Here is a 23892-nt window from a genome sequence, read left to right as displayed (position 1 = left end):
ACGGCTCGTACAGCCCAGGGGAGGAGGGATGGAGCTGAGATGGACAGGGAGGGAGACACCGGCTTACGACGTCAAAGGAGTACAGACACACACACTGGGAGAGGGAGAGGAGAGGACAGCCAACCAGACTGCCAATTCCCCACGGTCTGCTGAAGGAAGCCTAAATTCATCTACCACAATACTCTTCATTCAGCCTAGCTAGAGAGATAGAGAGACATTTCTTTATTTTTGTATCAGATTTATTTGAAAGGGAAAAATCACGGAGCATCTGTCAGGGGGGGTAAAAAAAAACAAAAAGCAGGTCTAGAAAAACACGCTCATGCCGAATAAAGGACCGTCGCTGGATGCTACTTGTGTTGTTATAGTGGAGGTACAGGCCTAACTTGTTACAGGATCCAAAGGCGCTCTTACAGACAAATGAACTGAATAATTGAAATTCAACAACTAAATAACAGCGGGGGGAAGAATAAAGGCATCCACTCATCGCGCCGATTCTTTGCCACGAACAGCACCACAGGTATGATTGTCTTCTTCTTCTTCTTTTTTTTTTTTTTTTTTTTTTTTTTTTTACAACTCTTTGTTGTTCTGTGTCTTTTTTTGGACAGAGGTGTAAAATCATGTTCGGGTCATTGTTGTCACCCGTGTCTTGACAAAGAGAGCGCAAGTCTCCAGCTGTGTTGACAGACACACTGTCATGTTTCTGTATGAATATAAGCGGCCTAGACCGAACGTCAGGGCATTAAGGATTGTGTGTAGCCGACTATTATTTGATGTACTTTTGAAAATAATTTTGATGTGAGGCATTGATAATATATCTTAGCTCTGTAGCTGTGAATCATGATTATTGATCCATAATGTTCTTATACTGCCAAAAATATGCACGTCATGAGATTATAATCTCATTTTCTGTGATTGATAATGTTTTTAGTATTCTATGATACACAACATGGTGGCCTCAGCTGTTGAAGTTATATTGAAAAATAAAAAGATGTGTAATTGCAAAGAATCCCCACTAAAATAAAATTGCATCACTCTCACTACTATCACTATTCCTACAGGATTCATAGTGCTTAGCTCTGCCAATGTATCTGTGTCAACTGTGAACTTAGGTTATTTTGTTTTTTTGTTATTTGTGATAATCATATGTGTTTTATTGGGATATCTATGTTCAAAAATCTCAAAAGAATCTCCCACCAGACTACTACCATGTCTACCAGGGTGTAGATTATTTCTGCCTCCCATTCCTACTGAACGCTCCCATCTGCACCTCCATCCCCGGCCTCCTGTTTGCACCTCCTGTGCAGTGTGAATTTAAGCCCGCAGGCTCCTGTCTGCTCCTCCTGATCGCCTCCTCCAATCTGTGTGCGTGTGTGTGTGTGTGTGTATGTGTGTGTGTGTGTGTGTGTGTGTGTGTGTGTGTGTGTGTGTGTGTGTGTGTGTGTGTGTGTGTGTTATTATTCCTCCCCAGACTTCTCAATGAAGGAGCCTGACGCAATCAAGCTCTTCATCGGGCAGATACCCCGAAACCTGGAGGAGAAGGACCTGAAGCCCATCTTCGAGCAGTTTGGCAAGATCTATGAGTTGACGGTGATAAAGGACAAATACACAGGGATGCACAAAGGTGAGGAACGGGTTGCCAACAACTCCCATTTGATACGATTTTGTCTGAGGGAGCTCATATGGAGAAAATATTGTTAATTTAGTATTAGTTATGAGGAGAGTATATGTCCTGGTAAATACCAGTAGTCCTCATTCAGCCATGGTCTCTCTGGAGCCTCTTTAAGAACCCATGTGAGGCCAAAACCTGATGTTTAACACTGTTGATCTAAAAAAAGAAAACTGATTCACAGTTGGTGATAAGTTTGAATCATCACTTGGACTGACTAAAATATTTAATATTTTTGACATTATTGATCAACCTTGAACAATGGTAATTGTAATTGGTAATATCCTTTCTTTCATTTAGAGTCGACCACATATCAGAGTGCTGTATTATATTTTCATAATGCCATACTTCTACTACCAAGAGCAGTTTGAAGTTCAGTGTGACTGAGGAGGAGGGGCCACTGTTTTCTGCCTTAGATTAATGGACAAAGCACTCACATTGTGAAGCTAACTAACTCTATGAAAACAGTTGAAATGTGGAAACATTGTTGAGCACAGTGCAAAACATAAATAAAACACATGAAATGAGGATTGTGTTCGTGAGACCCCCTGATGCATGCTGGGAGGTTTCCCTCCACGCCTACCTCTGGATGCTACATTTAAAAAAAAATTCAAGAAAAAGCGAAGAGGTAGTATTAAAAATGTTGCACAGCACGCTGCGTTTTTTTTTTTCAAATGTTCGCGACCAGAAAGCTGGCCGTCAAATCAATCTCCCAAAAAGTATTTTGTCAGTTCATAATTGGACTCACATGGTGATGTCAGTCACTTTTTAAGAGTTAAGTGTCACCCACTACTACGTCCCAGCACATTCAATATCCTGCTTGACAGATGGACTAGAGCTGGTCAACGTGATCTAAACTAAACAATGATCCTTACTGTCATTTCTAATGCAAATCTGAGCGCAGAAAACAAAGGCCTTTATAAATCCACATAAACCATCAACCGTTTGGGAGACGTATAGGCCAGGTGGTATCAGTCCTCTAACACCTATAACACCTATTCTGCATACATTTGCATATTCATGATTTGTGGGAGCCCTAAAGGTTAATGAAGGCCTTTCTCTATTATGCGGGACTGCATACATTTGGCCTTAGCAGCGTGATATTAAATACCCATTCAGACTGTTTGTGTCTGAATAGTCTCCAGTCATTATGATTTAATAATCCCGGAGATCTCCAGTGCTGCTCTGAGAAGTATTTAGCAAAATGTTAGTTGCGCATTGTTTTGTTTGAATTCTTGTCTCTGTTTCATGCCGACTTAAATACATTTTAATTAAAGGCGCGAGGCATTTTTTTTCTCGAAATTTTTAACGCACGCTGACCCAGACCAGTTGTTAAGATAAAAGCAAAGCACATATATCAAATGGAAGATTAATAATAGGACAATAAACTCCAGCAGCATGTTTCTGCCTACAGGCATTCGGGGGCAAATGGCCAATTAAGATTAAGTTACAATAACATTGCACTGCCGACTCCGCACATTATGTGCAGCATATGAATCTGACATTAAAAATACATAGACTTATAGCTCTGTGATCTTCTAACACTTGTCTCCAGGATGTGCCTTCCTGACATATTGTGCACGTGAGTCCGCCCTCAAAGCCCAGAATGCACTGCACGAGCAGAAGACACTACCAGGGGTGAGTGCGTCTTTTTAAGATCCTTGCATCTAAATATATATATATATATATATAGAGGGAGCAGAAAAACTGGCATGCTGGGCTATCTGAACGCACCACGCAGACACACAGTGACGTCAGAAAATTAACCGAGTTTGACATGCAGGCCTGACTTCCCCCTTTAGCTGATATGCTCCAATAAAGGTCAGAGGCTGCTCCCTCTCTCTTATGTTTCATATGTGATGCATCCAGACACATCCATCCAGTTACGGCATGAGTCATCTTGCTACATGTCACGGGTCGAAAGAGACAGCTATGAGGCTCGCTGCTGGAGTGACTATTCCAGCTCTTATTCTCTCTGATGTTTCTCTTTCCTTTCTGTGCCCCCCCCCCCCCCCCCCCCACACCACCACACACACACACACACACACCCCCAACCCCCACACCCCCCTCTTTCCATCCATCTCTCCCTCTGAATTCTAATCAAAGTTAAACCTAGCTTTATTAGCATAGCCAGGCAGCAGGTGTGCTGCCAAATGACATTTCCAGAGCTAAATATGACATGACAGTCGCGTCTCTATAATAACCGACTATATGAGAGACAAGGCGACAAGGCAAGGAATTACTGAGACAGAGTGTGCTCCCAGACTTGCTGCTGCTTCCTCTTTGACTAACAAGGCCTTACCCCTGTTTCCTTTTGGTTATTTTTGTTGAAATCTACATCATTCACTTCTTTTTTTTCTCTCTCTCTCTCTCTCTCTCTCTCTCTGCCGAATGGCAGCGCATGACCATAGTTTTTGAGGAAAGAGAGGAGGAGCAGGGGAACAGTGTCGGGCTGCACCTAACGATTCATTTCAGTATTGATTCATCCGATGAATCATTCATTCAGCTTTGTGATGTGATGAAATTGCTTGTTTTAATCCTACGAGCGGTCCGAAACCCCCACTGGTATTGAGTTGGGTAATTTTTCAGACAAAAATGCAAAACATTCTCTGGTTCCAGCCTCTAAAATGTGAGCTGCTTTTCTTTGTCTGGTGTGATAGTGAGCTGGACATCTTTGAGTTTTAGGCTGTCGGTAGGACAAAACAAGGCAGATCGTGATGGGCATTTTTCACAATATTTTAAGACATTTCATAGACAACGGAATTAATCGGTGACACCCTAAGGCAGACAAATAGCTCCAACCCTCACATTTTGAGCCGCTCGAGCCGGCAAATGTTTGGAATTTCAGCCGTGATAAATAAACAGTTACTCAACGATTAAAAGTGTTGAACACTGACTTATTGATTGTTTCAGCGGAACAATGTCGGAATGGCAGGCAGGAGGTTATTGGGGGACACGGAGACAATTGAAGGAGCAGGCTGGTACTAGGGTGGCAACAAAAGAAATCCTATTGTTAGCGTGACAGTAGCGTGACCTTCCTGACCTCTCGTAGGGGATCAGCAGGGCCCAACGCCCCATGGCTAAAGCCCTGTCCCCCCTGCGTTTCAACCCCAGCGGCTCTCCTCCTCACAACCTCTTACCTCTAAGCCGTGTGGAACAAGCTAAACCCTCCTGTGCTCTCTCAATCCTTCCCTGCCCCCCCCCCCCCCTCCCTTTGCCAAAAGAAGAAGAAGGAAAAAAAACATATTATTAGCTCCACACACACCCACGCGGACTAGAACTGCCTCCCACCCCTGCTACCAGCTGTGGTGTAATTGTCATCTAATTGCACCTGCACTGCCAAAGAATAATTAACTTTGGCATCTCATGGTTCGGCCGATACAAAAGAAATAAGATGAAAGCAATTATTGGACTGAGAGGAGAATGAAAGCTCACCTGAATGAAGAGAAAGCTGAAGGAAGTCATTAACACTGCTTTTTTGTTAGCATTTCTCCTCTCTGGAAAGTAAGAGTTGGTCTTAAGGCTTTTTTTTTTTTTTCTCTTCGCTATTTTACTGATTTTTTTTCTCTCTGCTAACAATGGGAAAGGAGAAAGAAATAGAAAGAAAGAAGTCAGGCAGGGGCGAACAGATGGTCGTTTCGGAGTGGCACCTGGCCTTGTGTTTAATTTCAGGTGAGAGAGGCCGTCTCTAAGTGAGAGGGGGAGGAAGAGTGTCAAAAGCACATTGAGCCGAAAGTGAGAGAAAGACGGAGTTGGAAAAGGGAGGAGAAAAAAATATACCAGATTCACTGCGAGAGGAAGTGTGGAAATGGAGGTGGGAGGTGCTCGCGTTCAATCCTATTTGGACATCTTGTGCTCTCGTCCCCTCTGTTCGCTTTATCTCTGCGCCGTCTCAGGTCAGTTCGTCTGGCTAAGTCAGCTGCTGTGAGGCTCATAGAGACAATAACATCCAGATATGCCACATTAAGAAGAAGCCATTTTACACCGCCATGCCCCAAACTTATATTTCAACAACTTCAAATAGATAACTGTTGAATGAGCTGAATGATTGAAGCTCGTTGCTATCTGCCATTAAAGGTCCTCAGACACAAAGGGATGCAGTAACTATTTTCATCATTCCTTCAGCATCCAAGTCAGTTTCAAGACAAAATATCAAATATACACTGTTTCCAGCTTTTTAGGAGAAAATGTTTTCTGGTTCTCCTCTATGATCTCTCCTCTTAATGTGTTTGGGTTTTGGACTGTTGACATTTCAAGATGTCCCCATGGACTTTTCTGGCATTTTTGGAGACCAAACGATTAATAGACATTTTGGGGAATTTTGCTTATTTGCCTTCTGATACCACTCTCGTGTATGTCCAGTAAATATGAAGCTGCAGCCTGTTGGCTTAGCATAGCATAAAGACTGGAAACAGGGAGAAACAGCTCGTCTGGCTCTGTCCAGATGTACCACAATGCACCTACCAGTACTTGCTATTCAACACATATCGTGTGTGTTTAACAGCCAGCCTAACTGTTTCCAGTCTTTATTCTAAGCTAAGCTAACATCCTTTAGCATCACATTTAGCATCTAGACGTAGAAGTATTCTCCTAACTCCTGGCATGAAAGCCAATTAGCGCATTTCCTAAAATGTCAACATTTTCATTTGATCGATAAGGAAAATAAATGTCAGTTGCAGCCCTGAAGCTCATATCTGCATCAGTAGAGATACTCTAGACTACCCCTCATAACACACTGTCTTGAATTAATATTTGCAACAATGCCTCACAGTTCATTTTAAATGCAATAAGTATTTAATAGTGCCACTGTGCCCAAGTGAGAAAGTAGCCGCGCGGGTGTGTGTGTGTGTGTGTGTGTGTGTGTGTGTGTGTGTGTGTGTGTGTGTGTTTTGGTGTATATTTGCATGTGCAGCGGGGGAAGGGAGGGCAGGTGTTCGCACTAACGCGGTTTAATGAAGGGTGCGTGTGCTTTTGTGTGCGTGCATGCGCAGGCTGTGTGTAAGTGTCTGTTTGTCTTTGTGTGCACGTGTTTCCATGGAGAGTACACATCCAAAGATATGGATGGATGGAAGTTGTTGGGTTTATTATAGGCTGCTCTCAGGTTTCTTCATTCATTATCTACCTTGTGTGTGTGTGCGCGCGCACGTGTGTGTGTGTGTGTGTGTAGAATCTGAGCGGCGAGGCCTTCTGTGTTTAAGCTGCCCGTATGAGAGGAAAGAGCCCTCTTTGAGTGGAACATCTGACTAAGCCTGACATTTACTCAGCCATAAGGACTCAGACGGAGCAGACAGAGGGGTTTTATCAATAGTCTGAAATAAATGCATATGCTAAATATAGCTCAAGCTTTTCACGCAGGATATGAGATGGGAAGTTGTAGTGGCAGAACGTTGTGTCCTTAATGTCTGAGCAAACGTTCTGCTGTAGAGACACATGTGGGCCATGAACAGTTGCAGGGTGATTTTAACAGTCGCTTATTAAATCTGTGCATTTTAGTCTCTATTCTGCTAACAGCTAACTAGGCAGAAACTGACATTTTAGCGCGCAACGAAGGCCAAAAAATGACACAAAATGGATTTGTTTCACTGTGGCCCTTAAACATTATGATGTGTGAGCATGAAAAACCTGCTCACATGTCATTTCATGTCTCTGACTATAAGCGGATAAAGCAAGGCCTCCATATGTAGCCCTGTCCTGATGTCAGTGAGTTGCGGCGATGGTGACGATGATGATAGCAATTAGCGCGGCCTCGGAGCGAATGTGTTCACTTGATGAATCTATCTGGAGTTGAGTGTGCATTCAGGCGTCGATTCATTTACATATGCATGCATATCAATGCACGGCGGGGACGACGCAGGACAGGCGGCGCTGACTGACACACAAAAAAAAAAGGGCCTCTGTATGTCACTCTGGGGCGACTGTTATGATGAATGCAGATTGGATTTATAGAGGTGGTAAATGGATGTGAATTAGAGAGAAATTGGATAAATGAAGGGGGGGGGGGCAATAAGGGAGGGGGGGGGGGGGAGGGGGAGGAAGAGATGAATGAAAGTTTGAGATAATGAACAGTCGGTGGCAGGAAGGGTGGAGGGGGCTGGAGGTGCATTGAGGCAGTGTGTTTATCAGCTTAAATACAGACATCTGTTACTGAGAAATAGTGTGTTTTGGGGGGTTAGGGAGTGTGCGGTGGTACGGGAGCACACAAAAGTGGGAAGAGGCTGTTGTCTCAAAACTCATTAGGCTCTTTGAACTACATATACACTGGACTATGGTGGAGTTAAAAAAAAAACAACAAAAAAAAACAAAAAGAAAGTAGGACATGGACCCTATCTGTACCCACACACACACACACACACACACACACACACACAGAAATGTGTCCGCGATTCAGTTCTTTTTCTCTTCTGCTCCACTGAGTCGAGTCAAACAACACTTGACATGAATATTTAACAGTCAGAAGAGACAAAACAATTGAGAGTCAACTTGAGTGTTGTTAGAAATTTACTCTTTGATATTCAGTTTCTACACTTTGAAGGATTTTTGTTGGCTGTCTGACAAAAAAAGGCTGAATGTCAGCTTCAATAGCTGTCATCTTCGCCTTGATACTGGACAGACTACTGAACCCTGTAGGGGAAGGAGACAGCACTGGGAAGCAGCTTTGACACTGAAGACTGGTTCATTGATTCAATATTATTGAACTGTACAGGCGTGGAGCTGTCAGTCTCTTTGTGTTTGATTGACTTAGCGACTGGCTGAATTCAGGAGAAGGTAGGCTTTCTCCCTGCTTTCTGTGCTTGCCCGCCCATGTGTGTGTGTGTGTGCGCGCATCTGTGTGTGCATCCACGTGCGGAATCATTAACAGACCGTATACTTGTGCATCCCTGCTTTTCTTTTCGTTTGTCCCTGCCTCTGTCGCTTTGTTCCAACTCTTTGTGCGAGCTCACAATCATCTGCGTCTCTTAATCTTCCCCCCCTTTTTTTTGTGTGTTCTTTTTGTTCTTTTCTTTTTTTTCCTGTGAATATACCAATTTCCACCTGTGCTTGTTCTTTTCCCCCGGGTGAATTCACAAGTGCGTCCCAGCGTAAGTGCATTTGCGGCGAGGTGGTGGATGGAGAAGCGAGGGAGCAAAAGCAGCAGAGACGGGAGAGAGGAAACAGAGCAGGGAGGGGAGGGGGGGGAGGCGGGAGCTGGCAGGTTGATTACGGTCGCAGGTCTCGTTGCCTGGAGACGGCGGGGACGAGGGATGCCAGGTTGCTAGGCGACCGGAGCGATGCAATGACCAGCCCTGTGTGATGGAGCGGAGGGGAGGCAAAGACAGAAAATTGTCTTTGTGCCCCCCCCCCCCCCCCCCCCCCAAGCCCCACCCTACTACACCCCCCCCCACCCACCAACCCTCCACCTCCAACTCTGCCTCCCTGCTGTAAATGTTGTTGAAAGAGCAGGGGAGATGGTCTCTGCTGATACATTTAACATTCAGAGTGGCTGCTTTTCAGGGCAGAATGGATTGAAATTGGAGAGAAAACAGACGACAGAAATGTGTCACCCTCACACAGCAGCAGCAGCAGCAGCAGCAGCAGCCTGCTATATAGACTTAACAACACTGGCTGCGTTGAGCTAAGAGCGCAGAGATTATCATCTGCTCCGCGCACATAATAGAGAAAAATATCATCATCAATATGCCTTGCTCGCTCCGGCTGTAAACGGTCCTCCATCTAAAACACATTTACGTTGTCGTGGCAGATGAAAATGCATTTACACGGGAGCCTCTCCTCGCCGCGTATGGACGCTGACGTTCTGGGGGTTCATGCATGATTTGATTGAATGACCTATGGATTTAATATCTCATAATCCCAGGAAAATCCCCCGCGGCATTGCAGAGCGAACAGATTAAGTATGTGTCGATGTCGCTGTGAGCGACAGGAGCAGACAGTATGTGTGTGTGTGTGTGTGGGGGAACAATAAATGTGTGTTTAGTCGTAGGATGATTGTATGTAATATCTGTGTGTTTGGAGATGGAGCACATGGGGCAGAAACAAATCAGAAACACACTGGTATAAAGGGCCGTAGAAAGGTTTCGCCTTGTGCTGTCTGTGCACAGTATGGGACTGTTTTTGTAAACAAGCCTAAGAGAGAAAGGGGAGGGGAGCAACAGGAGGGGGAGGAGGGGAGAGAGAGCAAATTACTGTAAAGTGTGCGTTAGTGGTTTAGGCTTAGAGGGAGATATTTTTCTCCCTGCTTCTGCATCTGCTCTCGAGGCAGCTCCAACATTCAACAGGCACGAGCGCTCCCTCCATCATCCTGTTTTTTCCTCCCTTCTTTTTCTGTGTCTTTCATTTTTCCTCTCCTCTCCTCCTCGCCTCACCCCTCCTCCCTCACGCGTCTAATCCCTCTATCTCTCGACCTAGAAGCACCCTTTGTCCCCCCCTCGTTTGTTTTTCGCCCGTCTCTTCCCGCACGTCGTTCGGGGCAACCTTGTTTACCTGATGTGGAGTTCTCGTCACCGGGGGTTGTCATGGCGATGGCCATGCGAGCGCCGTCTTCGTCAGAGAAGTGGGGCCGGTTGCCGTGCCGATGTGAAGTGGCACAGCCTCAATGGCCTCCACTTCTCACTGTTTCCCCCTCTTGTATGTATTCTAATTCCAATCTCCTGAGCCATCGTCTGCTCTCCTCTCCATCGCCACAGTGAAATATGGGCCACGGCATGTTCTACAGGCGTCATTCACACATGATGTCCATCAACGATGGCACACAAAGCTAAATGCCATATGGTTGTAGCATCAGCTTTGACTCCTTAACTCAGCTCAGGGATTAGACGAGATACTATACACCAAGACTTATCTTTATCTTTGCATTGATAAAGTAATCCATCTAATCTCGTTCTGAGTCTGGTTTTGTCTGTCATTTTTCATATAGAAAGAATTTGTGTATTTGCACTAAGGTCTTGTTGTCAGTATCATGTTTTTGACGGCCGTGCCAGCAAGAATAAGCTAGATTTGTTTAAGTTATCCAACCGGTAAGAAAACCCAGCCCGGTGTAGCCCATTCTTTTCCAATTAAAGGAGCCGGAAGACACCAGTGACGAGCGATGAGTTGCAAGGGCAGAGTGCGCGTCAGGGAGGCAGCTGAATGAATTGATTGATTTTTCCTTTTTTGTCAGAGCATTTGATTTATTGATGGCTGTCAGGATGTAATACAAACAGAAAAAGGTTTCTAAAATACATTACCTACCCAAGCTTCAAAGGTAACTTTGATGAATACTAGGCATGGGGAATAAATGGATTTGAAAACCAATATTTTAAGATGTAGGCCTATGCTGTATATGTCACATCTTATTTGTGTGACCATATCTGACCATGCACCGTGATCATGTATCTTTTGCTGTGGTTAAAAGAAAACTGTCCCAACTGCCTGCATCCTTCACCATCAGCTATGAGTAGCATTGCTTTGTTTAAAACTGCCCTCTTTGCGTCCCAACATTTTTTTATTTTTAAAAATACTTTCAGGTCAACCATTTTCTCATCAAATATGGAACGCATCCTCGACTACTACGACCTCTAGTTGATAACCTTCTGATGAAAACCAGCTTAATATTTGACCTGATGTCCACATACAAAAATCCACAATTAGATAAAAGAGTGCAAAAGAAGAGTACGAATAAAGCAATGTGTAGTTTGATATTCCACACACTTAATATACGCCTCAATGGGCAGCAAAAGAGTAAAGATAAGGTAGTAAATATATATCATTGCATGTAGGCCTACAAGTGCAAATAGCATGAGAAATGATTGGTATCGAGGTCAACGGTGGACAAGAGGCAATGAATGAACCCTTTTATAATAACATGAGTCATTGTTGTTGAGTGCTTTTTTCCAAAGCACCCTACAACTCCACGAGCACCTGACTTCTAGCTTGTGGGCCCTGTCGGGAGGAAGTTCTCTTTGCCGCAAACGAAACTATAATTTAAACAACAATTATTATTCACTGACTGCAGGAGCAGACGCCCACATTTGCTTGACTGATTGGAAGATGGTTTTGAGACGTTGCCCCTCCATCTACTCTATCATCCCATTAATTGGTGCAATCAATTGGACGCTCTCAGTGCAGAGGGGGGCACAGGGGGGCCTCTGCAGCAGTGGTTGGTGGTATCTCAGCCGGTGTTTAGGTACAAAGGTGGCGACGGTGTTTGTGCATGCGGGTCCTGGCGGCAGAGCGCAACCGTGGCCCCGATCGATAGTGTCTCCTGGTGACCGATCACAGCGGATCAATCAGTGACACAGGATCAGTGACTGGCTGAAATGTCACCGGCTCCATAATTAAGACCTTCATTAAGCCACAGCTAACAGAGTGTCACTCTGTTGCTTTCACCTCGACTCCTCACCGTCATCACCCTTCATCCTCCTCCTCCTCCTCCTCCCCTTCACACGCGCTCACATCCCCCCACCTCCGTCCTTTCCTCCATATGCTCCTTCCCTTCCCCTCAATCCCTCTCAATCCCACCCTTCTCCCTTTTCGCCCCTCTCTTGTTCGTTCTTTTCTTCGTTTCACTCAAAAACCTTTTCTCACCGTGCTCGATACATTTGAAAGACGAGGCACTGATGTGTGCACAATTTCATGTCGGGGTTTTGTTAAATAGTGGCGAGGATAATTTAAAAAAGGCATTTCAGCAGCTCGTCTTTTGATGAGTTATGAAAAGGTCGCCTAATCCCTCTCTGTGTCGTGTGTGCTCTCCTTTTTCTTTGTCATTCTTTTATTCTTTGTTGTTTTTCTACTTATAATTCCTTCCTTTCTAACCCTGCGTACCCTCATCTCTGTCTCTCTGTCGGCCTCAGAATCTCTCGCTATTCTGATGCTGCGTGCTCCTGTAATCCAGATTAGCCGGCGAGTGTTCTTAATCTTATCACTTCCCCAATCCTGCGTGGGTGTGTGCTTTTCCTGGTTTTGTGTGATAGGGGGAGAGGGAACGATAGACGGCAGGATTAGAGCAGATTCTGAGAGAGACTTGGAGAGAGAGAGAGAGAGAGAGAGAGAGAGAGAGAGAGAGAGAGAGAGAGAGAGAGAGAGAGAGAGACACACACTGTACGACAGTGTGAGTGTGAAATCACACATATCGGTGTCAGCCGTGTTCTGCTGGAGTAGAGTTGGAAAATAAGAAATTAGTGGGGGATCGTAGGAGGCTGGAGCTCAGCCCAAATTCACTAACATCCGTACGTGCATGCATGTGTCACCAGAATACGTCATACTAAAGCATTAATAGCATTTCTAGGTGGGTTACAGGACGTCGGCACACATGAACGTCATCTTTTGCAGTTTACATGACACGTACTAGCCACATTGTGATGAAGTGCCATGGGTGCATAGATTCAGTTGTTTTTCTTGTGCTCATGATCACCTCTGCTGTCCTGTATTTAAAGCTGACCCTGCCTCGTGACCTCTTTCTTTCCAGATGAACCGTCCAATCCAAGTGAAGCCGGCGGACAGCGAGAGCAGAGGGGGTAAGAGACACCTGTCCCCATCGAGAAACACAGCACCTGTTCAAACAACACCGTCACCGTGTACACCACCGACACAGTCATTCAGCCTTGAATCCACACGGAAACACTTGCAACGAGTAAAATGCAATGTTTTTTTGTGTGTACAGCTCTTAAGACTGTGACAACATCTCAAAATGTCACCATCAGAATCTAGACAGGACCAGTTAATGATTGAGGGAATTTCTACAAACAAGCAATTGCAACAACAATTTGCACAGAAAATATGCGAGAGGTTATCAAACAGCTCAACACTATGATTCAAGATGCAAAATGGATGTTTTGTTGCAGTCACACCACACCAGTGCCTCAACAGCTTCAAAGCTGCAGGTTTAAACTACCACAGGTGTTCGATCTGACTCAATAGATGCCATTAAAGAGCCTTTAGCCCCAACATCTATAGTCACCAAACCACAGCTCATTTTCACACGTTTGTAAGCACACTTATACATTTAAATTTAAATTTAAAGCATCATTTTTGTATTTGTATTCATTAACTACAATTCCTATATACTTTACGTTATTCTTGCCCATGGGACACTGGAATAGAATCTGTTCTATTCCAGTGTCCCAGTAATTAGCTTTCGCTAATGCTATTAGACACTTACGTGATTATCACCTTTGCTTTTACTACGACATGAGAATGTCGGATGTGAAAAAGGCCTTTTCATTTTCTCCAACATTTTGAGTACACATTTGTTTATCTCTGAGCTACTATAGTTTAAGACGGCCATTAGTCTCCTTTCATTTCAATATTGTGTGACAGTGAGTTTGCAGACACTTGAAATTAGCTTGATCCATCACAGTCAACATAATGGTAATGCTTTAGTCTGAAATGTTTGCCGTCAAACCTTAGCTTGTGAATTTGAATACTTAATGGCAGCCAGCTCTCGAATCCAAAACATAACATCACATTTTCACCCATAATCTCTAAATAATAGACCATGACATGCTCGCTGTGACTGATTCTGTACCTCAAGCTTTAAAGTCTCGAGATTCACATACCATACCAAAATGACGGCCAAATAAATTACAATCTTAAAAATGTTATGGGGAAAAAATAAATACAAAATGAGGATCTCTAAATCTACTGGCATGTTTTTGGAGAACGGTCCGCGGGGATGCAACGCGCGTGCCGATTGCTAGTGAATGGGCTGAAGCATGCAGAAACACCAAGGCCTGATCCTTCACAGACGGGGACAGACGGAGCAGCTTCTCTGACAACACAGAGGGTGACAAACATTTGAGTCACCGCCAGATGCTGTTTGTCTCGTGTCGTGTTCGTGCTGCTGCACTCTGGTGGCGCTCTGAAGCATAGCAGGCGGATCCCTCCTACGTGGTAGCTGGTTATCACACCGTTGTCCTTTATTATTCATGCGTGTACGGTGACATGGCCCCCCCCCCCCCCCCTCTTTTTTTCACTGCCTGTATCACCTCTCCCATAAAACATCTGCTCCCCTCTTTATTCCCTCTGTAACCTCACTCACACTGTCCGCACATTGTCCTGTTTCTCTCCCTCCCAATCTCGGCGACCTCCTTCCCCTTAGAAGACAGGAAGCTGTTCGTGGGCATGCTGGGGAAACAGCAGACGGACACCGACGTGAGGAAGATGTTCGAGCCGTTCGGCAGCATAGAGGAGTGCACGGTGCTCCGCGGGCCGGACGGCACCAGCAAAGGTATAACGTCAATGTGCGAGAAGCACGCGAAATAAGGTTCAATCCAGCATTGGAGATGTAGAAACACAGAAACATGACTATAACTAAGATATAACACAAAGTAATTGTTGTGCATGTAATCAGAGGATGATAAGAACAATAATAAGATAACTTATTTCCAGTCAGGATAACAACAAAGACTGCTGTGCCTCTGTTACAGTGCATTCCACAGGCACCTCTTTCAGATTCCTTGAATAATAATAAAAAAGAAATAAAAAAAAAACACCCATTTAGATGCAAAAGAGCGACATCAATGGATTTCAAATGTCCTATACTGAAATGGATGGAAAAGCTAACTTATTCCTGGTCTAAATTACCCACAGTTATTAGAATACCTAAAATCAAAGGCACTACACTTATATTTGTTCCAGTGAATGATCATTTTTCCCCCCCAAGCTTTACTTGCCACTATTTCCAAAACACCCGTAACTCAGTTTTCCTTTAGCTTTTACAGATCTCTTCGATAAATTGATTGCAAAAAGAGTCCAGATCACGACTGTTAAAGTGAAACTCAGTGAAACAAACTTTGTTTAACTGTTTGTGTTTTTTCCAGCCTCGAGAATTAAGCCTTCAGCACATTTCCACCACGTGAATGTTAATTTATATTGTCACGAACAACAAAGCTAATGATATTTGCCATGTAAATCAAAGTCCGGCGACAGTTCAAACACAGATGCTAGATTTTTTTCTGCGTTTGGTGCATGAGGCATGACTAATGGTGCAATAGGTTTTATGGGTCATGGCTAATGATGCGTTTGGTGGTTTACGGACTGTGATTGATGAAGCAATGAATGTTTTGTGGACCATGTTTAATGATGCCACGGTAACTGATGAAGCGCTGGATGTAAGACGGCTCCTAATGTATTTTTAAAGGGAAGTAGTTTCTGTATACCGTGAGTGAGTGTGTGTGTGCTTTTCCTGTTGTCTGTCTGTCTGTCTGTCGGTCTGTGTGAGGCCACGTTTAATGGTGTGTTGTTTCATGTAGGGTGTGCATTTGTAAAGTACCAGAGCAACGCAGAGGCCCAGGCCGCCATCAACACTCTGCACGGGAGTCGCACTCTACCAGTGAGTCCCCCCCCTACACACACACACACACACACACACACACACACACACACGTATGCACACGTGCAGAGAAACACATGGTCACACACATGGTCACACACATACTGAAATACAGTATACACACATTTAGATGCTCCAAATCCAGTCATTTAGACACTCAACGTGGTGACTCAGCTAACAGTCACCACTTCTCATTTCTGTCCCCCTCCTCCACACACACACACACACACACACACACACACACACACACACACACACACACACACACACACACACACACACACACACACACACACACACACACTGCTGTAGGTAATTTGTACCATGGTTTGATAACTAAACCGACCAGAGTCAACAAGATAAAAAATAATATCCAACTAATATATTTAATTCAGTAAAAACAGGAATTATGAAAACAGTAAACAGACGTTTGCATTTATTTCGATGTCAGACAGCACAGAACCGATGAGAAATGAGAGGAGACAGAGGAGACAGAGGAGAAATGACTTTCAACAAAGGTCGGAACCAGGATGCTGTGATTGTCTTGATCCTTAGACCAAGTGTCCCATTTCCTCCGCAGGGCGCCTCGTCCAGCCTGGTGGTGAAGTTTGCCGATTCAGAGAAGGAGCGAGGGCTCCGGCGGATGCAGCAGGTGGCCTCTCAGCTGGGAGTCATCAGTCCCATGACCCTGCACCTCGGGGCCTACAACGCTTACACGCAGGCTGTGAGTATCCACAATGAAACACAGAGAAAAGAACGCTTCATGTTCTTTGTGCCTACTGATCGTCTGTGAAGAAACAATTACGCGATTGAAGATTAGTACTGCAGTAAGAGCTGATGTAAAAATAAAAAGTCAAGAATATTTGACTCAAAATCGACAAAATGTTCTGGAGAGCAAACTTTACTCAGTGTGTGTTCCATGTGATTCTAATAGAAGCGTTTTAATGTCATACAAGAGGATTTGAACAGGAAAGATTTCGAGTGAAGCCACATTACTGCTGTCGTTGTTAATTGACCGTTTACTGCAAATGGTTTCAGATTTGGCTCATTTGCAGTCGTTCAGTTTGTGATGCTTAAGGAGGCCTGACAGCGCTTTTTTTCTTACAATGTGCGACATTCTTTTCTTCAATAAAAAGCTCAACTAAAACCCCAAATAAAATTGCCATCTGAAACTATTTACCAATTAATACCAATTCTATCCTGATTCAGCAGACTGACTGATTAGGAATATCATGAAGCGTCTGGTCAGGTCTGAAAAAATGAGTCACCAAGGACAATTTGTCTGTCTGTGTTATGTTGCAGCATACAGAGCGGAGGCCTTGAAATGTATTGACTCCTGATTGAGGCTCAGACGGGAGCCATTGCAACTATATTAAATATGTTCAACTTTTATGACCCGTTAATAACGTAAATGTGAACAAAGTGTGTCCATCTGCAATTGTAATCTACAGAAATCACTCACTATATGTCTGAAGTTGAGCCTTTTCACAATTTGTTGGATGTGTAAAGTCTCCTGGTTTAGTTTCTCTACTTTACAAGCCTGAGATTACACTCAGAGAACACACACCTAAAGTCTGCACCCAAAGAAACACTGTCTGATCCTACACATCATTCTCCTTACTCTAAACACAGAATACCCTGACTCCCTCTCTCCCCTCCTCTCTAACACCACCTCTCTCTCTCTCTCTCTCTCTCTCACTGTCCAGTTGATGCAGCAGCAGGCCCTGGTGGCGCAGTCGGCCTACCTCTCTCCTGTTGCCACCGTGGCGGCGGTTCAGATGCAGCAACTCGCCGCCCTCAACCCCAGCAGCCTCATTGCCACGCCGATCGCATCCATCACCCCCTCCTCAGGTAATGAGAGGCAGTGATGTCCGGGCCCGGCCGGCCCTGATTAGATTTATGCCTGAAATATGAGCGCAGCGACACAAAGAGAGGTGGACCTAAGAGGACAAAAATAACAAACATCTATTTTGTCGTTTTTTTTTTCTTCTTCCTCAGTCTGTCATGTTGTTAGCCATGTTAGGTTTTACGTTTATTGTGGACGTTTAATTGAGTTGGAGTACCTGCATCCTGCAAGTACTTGGATAGTCTGTATTATAGCCAGATTAACACTGGCGATGCCAATGTTGATAGCTGAGAGTTTGAGAGAATACAACAACTCAGTACTCAATTTAGTATGATATGAAACAGACATAAGCAGCAACTTTTAACTAATGAAACTGTAAACAGCAAAAGAACAGACATTGATGTCCCCCTCAGGCTGAATTGTAATAACTTTGGTGATCCCTGAGCTAATTAATTTAGTGCCATCATCAGGTCAAAACTTTAGTGTGTCCAATCCTTTGATTCATGACCAAATACCTTGCTTTGGCTGTATTTTAGCAAATGTTAGCATGTTGAACTAAGATGATGATCAGAGTAAACATCACCTGCACCCTGTGGAGTTCTTTTTTGTAAACAAGCAGAAGTTATATTTAGAGTGAATGTTACTCACCACAACGCACTGTGTTGTCTCCTTTAGGTCTAAAAAAAAATAGTGTTGAATGCATTTCCTCTCTTATAAAACATTTGCAAAGTTGATTGATAGAGAAAAAAAAAAACATGTTAAATCCTGCATTGTTTGCATCCTCGTTTACTAGTTTCTTTCTTTGCATCACAGCCACCTGTAGCTCGGTGGTGTCGTGTGAAACCGTTGGCAGGAACGCGTATCACTGCTCTCGCATGCATAATTAAAAAAAATATGCTCCATAGCACTATAGGTCAAAAACTCCACAGGGTACCTTTAACGTCAGCATGTTAGCCTCGTCATTGTGAGCAAATTAGCATGCTGATGCTAGCATTTAGCTCAAAGCACCGCTGTGCCAAAGTGCAGCCTCTCAGAGCCGCCCGCCTGGCTGTGAACTCTTACTCTTGTTAGAGCTTAGTTCTTCTTCACACATGTTTACATTCTATTTATTTTTGTTATTGTCTATACATAATACTATTAATAATTGTATTGTGCTGGTTATTCTGTACACACGGTGTCTATTGCACATCTGTTCATCATGGGAGAGGGATCCCTCCTCAGTTGCTCTTCCAGAGGTTTCTTTCATTTTTCCCCAGTTCAGTTGTACTTCCGTTTTTTCCTTTTCTGATTTAATGGGTTAAAGGACAGACGGTGTCATCTGCTGTACAGATTGTAAAGCTCCTTTAGGCAGATTTGTGATATTGGGCTAAATAAATAAATTGGCTTGACTTGAATTTAATAAATGACTAAAGAAACAATCATCAAAAATGGAAGTCAAATCGTTTTCTGTTGATTGACAAATCTATTGATACCCAGCACAAATTTGTCTTGTTTTTAATTCCGTATTCCTGCTCTTGATTGAACTTATTTGAATAAAAGGAAATTCCTTGAACATGTCTCCAGGTACCAACACTCCACCCTCCATGGCAGGCACACCGCTTCCTGCTCTGCCTCCACCGCTCACGTTGAACAGCTACGCCTCGCTTCCATCTCTGTCCAACGGCCAATCAGCAACTGAGGCCCTGTACACCAATGGGGTTCATGCCTATCAAGGTACAGCCACAACGCCCTTAACAGCAGCTACACAAGAACGTAGAGAACAACTGTGTTGCTGTGAAAATTATATTCATCCACAGATTCACAGGCTTTCTGTTTTGATGTGCAACCACGAGGGCCTAATCAAGAGGAGATTAAATTAAAGCACTAGATGTTATTTGGAGCGTGCTGATGTGCCCCAAATAGCATTCAGGATTTTTTAGTGTGTGCATATAGCAGTTGGTGACGATGTGTTTACTCTGCCACAGCTCAGAGTCCCGTCCTGGACCCCATGCAGCAAGCTTATACAGGCATGCAGCACTATACAGGTGAGCCCCTCACTGTCTCAGTGTCAGATGTGTCCGATATAGCGCCATAAAATGTGACATAAATTGCCATTTATTCATATGAATGTATCGCTATATACTTGCCTTACTGCTGCTACTGATAATAAGTTTGCAAATAGAAATATCCTTCCAGTCGGTGTAACCAGAATGCAAAACTGTTTTATGTAACATAATGGGATGCGGCTACATTACCTTTGCACCCCCCCCCCAACTACCCAACACTGCATGTGTAAAGTAGAAATTGACATCCAAAGTCAAAACATGCACATATATTACAAATTGTAAATACCTGCAGCCCTATATGTGAGTCATAGACTAAATGCAAAAGCATCGCCGTGTTTTTAGCAAATCTGTAGGTGGGAATGCAGCTCTGTCAGATGTTGTTTTGAGGAGAAACTGATTAGTTTGCAGTCTCTATCGTGCCTCGCCGCTGCTCTCTGCTCACCTGTTCCTCCTCCCCCATCAGCCACCTACCCTGCTGCCTACAGCCTGGTGGGACAGCCGTTCCCCCACCAGCCCACGCTGGTGGCTCAGCAGCCGCAGCAGCCGCAGCAGCTGCAGCAACGAGAAGGTAAACTCAGAGAGCTGTGCACAAATATTCATATCTTGGAGAAACATTCCAGCGGTTTGGCATGTTTTAGCCCATTCACCACAAATCACACACACTTGGTCTGCTAATACATTTACATATCATGGTTCTCATGATATGAAAATGTATTAGCAGACTTTTACAACTCATTTGAATGATGCCATTTACCACAGTGAAGATAAAGACTGCAACTACTGATTATTTCCATTACTGACCAAACTATACAGTATTATTTAGATTATTTTGTTTCTGTTTAGTCTATAAAATGTCCATCACAATGTCCCAGAGACCAAAATGTATTATTACTGTTGTACATTGTGTTACTCTCACTAACTCAACACTGCAGGCCTCACTGATTGCCTAACTTGTCGTGTCGTGTCATGTCATGTCATATCTGTGTCGTCGTGGCTCTATTTGTGTACAGGTCCAGAGGGCTGTAACATCTTCATCTACCACCTGCCACAGGAGTTCACTGACTCTGAGATACTGCAGATGTTCCTTCCCTTCGGAAACGTCATCTCTGCTAAGGTGTTTGTGGACCGCGCCACCAACCAGAGTAAATGCTTTGGTGAGTCACTGGGATGGCGGTTGTCACCTCGTGGTTTTTAGAAACGTTCATTCTTATTTATGCAAAGAAAGACGTGTTGTCAGATCATCTTAGCTTCATCTACTTTCCCCTCTTTCTTCCCTATAAATGCTGCTGCTGTTGGCGAATGTTTGTGTTTGATTCCTTCATTCTGTTACTTCCCTCTCAGGTTTTGTAAGTTTTGACAACCCATCCAGCGCCCAGACTGCCATCCAGGCCATGAACGGCTTCCAGATCGGCATGAAGAGACTGAAGGTGCAGCTGAAGAGGCCCAAGGATGCCAACAGGCCTTACTGAAGGAGGTTAGTTATTGTGTATTGACATGCTTGAGGAGATGGGGCGGGCTCGGGAAGGGATTGATAGACAGCTGAAAATGTGACTGGAAGTTAAAGAGACAGAGTGGATGTAATTGGGGGGCTCAGTGCTTAAATGGCTGTCTTTCATGTGGAACTGAAGAAGTCAATAACCCTACAGTAGATTAACTTTAATGAGGTGGCAGCACTCATCAATTTGAAATACATTGTGTGCTCAGTATGTCGAGGGACAGTTTGATTGAGAAGTAGATTTTCACTCGGTTCAAATGTTCTGTCTAACCAGTGTTCTGTCGCAGGGTTGAATGCCAACTACTGTTCGTCATTAATTTTTGTTTTACTTTTCATTTATTGTTTTTGTGCTGTGCCATATGCCATTTTTCCTGAAAAAAACATCACACCACTCTCAAGACCCGTCCCGTCCATACATATGTCGTGGAGACGTGCGTCGCTATGGCTACGGTTGCCTAGCAACCGCTAAAACCTCCCCCCCTTCCTTCTCACTGCGTTGTAAGTTAATTGGCCTGTGTTGGTTGCTGTGGCGATATTGCCTGTGATGGTTGCCATTAGCAATTTTTATTTTGGGCCGTTGCCTTGATTCACCATGCTCCAACTGCATGGCGGGTTACTGTGGCGACCATGAACTGTGTTTGGTGCGTTGTGAGTTTCCTCTTATTATTTTGTCCTGGTTTTATTCCTTGCAAACACTGATCAATAACTGTCACTTTACCTCAGCATTTGTAAGTAATTGATTATCATGACATGCTGGTTATTTTTTTTTCCCAAGACCTCTAAAAGCTTCAGTGCTAAGAGCTAAATTAGCCTGCTGTCCATCAAATATGGATATATTACATTTATTCTTTTCCTTTTAGACTTTTTGGTTTTTGATTAGTTTCCTTTTTGTCTGTCATGATTATCATTCTTACATATTCCCTCTGTTTAGTTGGTTGGTGTGGTAGTTTTCGGTGAGTGCGGGGTTTTTGTTTGGTTGTAACTCAATTCCAAGTGACTTTGTGCCTGAACTTTGTTGTTTTTTGTGAGATTGGAAATGTACCGAACGTGCCCCTGTAAATGGTTGACAACATAGTGTTTGTGTGTGAATGATGGTGCGTTCGTGGGAGGCCCAAGTGTAAGACAACGAGATGGTGCGTGCATTTATATCCGTGTGAGTGTTTTGTATTGACTAGATGTGAAAAAATATATTCATGTACAAGTGAATGTGTGTGTGTGTGTGTGTGTGTGTGTGTTGTACCAACTGAGACACTAACCTTACTTTAGAAGGTTTTGGGTAAAGCTGTCTGGTTCCTGTGACACGTGCTGCTGGCTGAGGATGTGCATTCCTCTGTAGGAATTCTGGGACTTTAAAACCATGATATACAACACCAGAAAATACTCAAGGAGTTATAGTATTCAAATGCATCCAAACATGTCCACTTAACATTTCTAATAACCAAAAACACTGCAGTTCACTGACCAAGTTTGAAAAGGTTCGATATTGATTATCAGAAATAAATCAGAATTATAATTTATAGAAATGTAAGAAAGTTTGAACAAAGTTTGAGGGTTAATGACTGTTAATTTAGTCAATATTTATAAGGGACAGATGATTCACATTTTTGTTAAATTGTTCTATTTAGATAAACTGGCATTAGGTCTTAAAATGTCACAAATAGATTGTTCTGGTACCTGCAGATGCCCTGTTTGCAGCAACCTGCATCACAAATGGATGATTTGAATACTCTTGCCTCCCTGAGAAACTACAGTTTGGTGAATGACATGGTTTTGAATATCATTAGAATAAATGTAAAATGAGCTCCAACTGTTTTCCAAAAATGTGGAGGTTATAGTTATCCCCACCAGAATTCCTGCTGTGCATGTTCTGAATTAATTTGCCTGCCAAAAGAGATGACAAACTATTTTCTAAGAACTTGCAGCAGTATGACTGTCACTATTTGAGTTGCATGGACACTAGTTGATTACCGAGACTCCCCTGAGGCATCAGTGCAAGCAGTGTGTATTGCAGACACCACTCCACTTCCAAAGTCTTACATTTATGTGTTCGATGTGTGTGATTTGGTTTAAAATGCTCTGTGCTTTTTTTTCTTTTTCTCTCTCCTCTTCTTCTTCTTCTTCTTCTTCACCTCCAGGAAAACCTAAGAGTTCAATCAAGAAAACCACTTGGGATGTCCCAGCCTTTTTTGGTTGTTTGACCAACCGTATAGCACAGGAGCAAGACTTCACACAAAGCAGTATCACGTGTATGCGCTTTCAAAAACAACAAACAACAGCAGTAATATCGGCAACAAAGTACAGCTCCAGAATCCGCATCCGCAATATCAGAAGTGCTCCAGATTTCCTATCATTCCACAGCTGGATTCATTTATATTATGTACATACTCTATTGTCAGCAACAAGATCTACATGTTAAGAAAAAGCATATCACTGATGTTATTCTTCTGAACAGGGTTCTACTGTATAGTGTGATTTGTGGTCTATGGCATTAACAGAAGGCCAGTCAACACAGTCGGAGAAAAGAGAAAATACTAT

The 23892-nt window shown here is 43.6% G+C and overlaps 1 protein-coding gene across 1 annotated transcript; it reads left to right on the top strand.

Moving 5' to 3' along the window:
• Nucleotides 1-1476: 1476 nt before the first annotated feature.
• celf3a (cugbp, Elav-like family member 3a) lies at nucleotides 1477-23535 on the top strand (the record flags this gene model as incomplete). The annotated part of the gene is made up of 12 exons (XM_079176372.1): nucleotides 1477-1621; nucleotides 3222-3304; nucleotides 13107-13155; nucleotides 14739-14867; nucleotides 15892-15971; nucleotides 16552-16695; nucleotides 17678-17822; nucleotides 19782-19841; nucleotides 20326-20430; nucleotides 20873-21016; nucleotides 21204-21336; nucleotides 23493-23535. 11 exons carry the CDS (start codon nucleotides 1477-1479, stop codon nucleotides 21329-21331), a joined length of 1212 nt encoding a protein of 403 aa, XP_079032498.1. The 3' UTR covers nucleotides 21332-21336; nucleotides 23493-23535.
• Between the last annotated feature and the right edge of the window lie 357 nt (nucleotides 23536-23892).

Source organism: Pholis gunnellus (genome assembly GCF_910591455.1).
Source record: "Pholis gunnellus genome assembly, chromosome: 16".
NCBI lineage: Eukaryota > Metazoa > Chordata > Actinopteri > Perciformes > Pholidae > Pholis > Pholis gunnellus.
Note: the sequence above shows the minus strand (reverse complement) of the source record. Positions and strands in the feature narration are given on the sequence as shown.